Source organism: Sinocyclocheilus rhinocerous, unplaced genomic scaffold (assembly GCF_001515625.1).
Source record: "Sinocyclocheilus rhinocerous isolate Xijiao unplaced genomic scaffold, SAMN03320098_v1.1 scaffold15321, whole genome shotgun sequence".
Classification (NCBI taxonomy): Eukaryota; Metazoa; Chordata; class Actinopteri; order Cypriniformes; family Cyprinidae; genus Sinocyclocheilus; species Sinocyclocheilus rhinocerous.
Window position 1 is genome coordinate 106 of NW_015658094.1, and position 811 is coordinate 916.

Consider the following 811-nt stretch of genomic DNA (forward strand, 5'->3'; position numbering starts at 1 on the left):
GGAAACGTCCTGTAGACGTATTGCAGAAGACGAGCAAACACTAAAAAATAGGTCTTGCAGATGTAAATGCGACGTTAAATAGACGTCTCTGTGATGTACGTGTGCTGTCAGGGTAGATGTGTGTATATGAACAGACTGCCTGATTGGTTGCCTAATTAATTAATTGACTGATTGCGGATTTGATTGGTCACACACCTCCACATATGGCACTATCCTGCAGGACAGATCTCTTGTTGTTTTTGTTTCTCATTCCCTTTAGCTGGATGGAGATCCTGAGCCATGTATGCGGCCTAAAGGCCACAGTACAAAAATTGGCAATAATCAGGCTGTTAATAGTGATTATGAGAACTCTGGCTATGACAAAGGTCACCTCTATCCTGTGCTCCACACCAAAAATCATCTGTCAATGCTGGCCACATCCACACTGACCAACGCGGCTCCGCAGAATAAATGTTTCAATCGGGTAGCTTGGCTGGAACATGAGAGAGCTGTAACTGAAGACCTGGAATCCTGTGATGAGGCTTATGTGGTGACTGGTGTAGTTCCTGACATGCAAGCCCCTAAACTGTATAATAGAGTCACTGTGTCAAAGTATTACTGGAGAGCCACCTGCTGTCTGAAGGGCGATCAGTACACAGGGAAGGGCTATTATGGACCGGACAACAACGGCAAAGTGGAGAAATTAACAATAAAAGGTCTTCAGGACAAGCTCAGTGGTTTTTACCAAATACACATTTTTCCAAGCATACCATGCTAAATATGTATTGCTGAGTAAATAAGCTTTCCATTGATGTATGGTTTGTTATGATAG

The 811-nt window shown here is 43.3% G+C and overlaps 1 protein-coding gene across 1 annotated transcript; it reads left to right on the top strand.

The window, feature by feature from the left end:
* Positions 1–259: 259 nt before the first annotated feature.
* LOC107722087 (endonuclease domain-containing 1 protein-like) lies at positions 260–757 on the top strand (the record flags this gene model as incomplete). Its single annotated transcript, XM_016530310.1, has 1 exon — positions 260–757. A coding segment is annotated over one exon (498 nt), but the record flags the coding sequence as incomplete, so codon positions are not given.
* Positions 758–811: the final 54 nt, after the last annotated feature.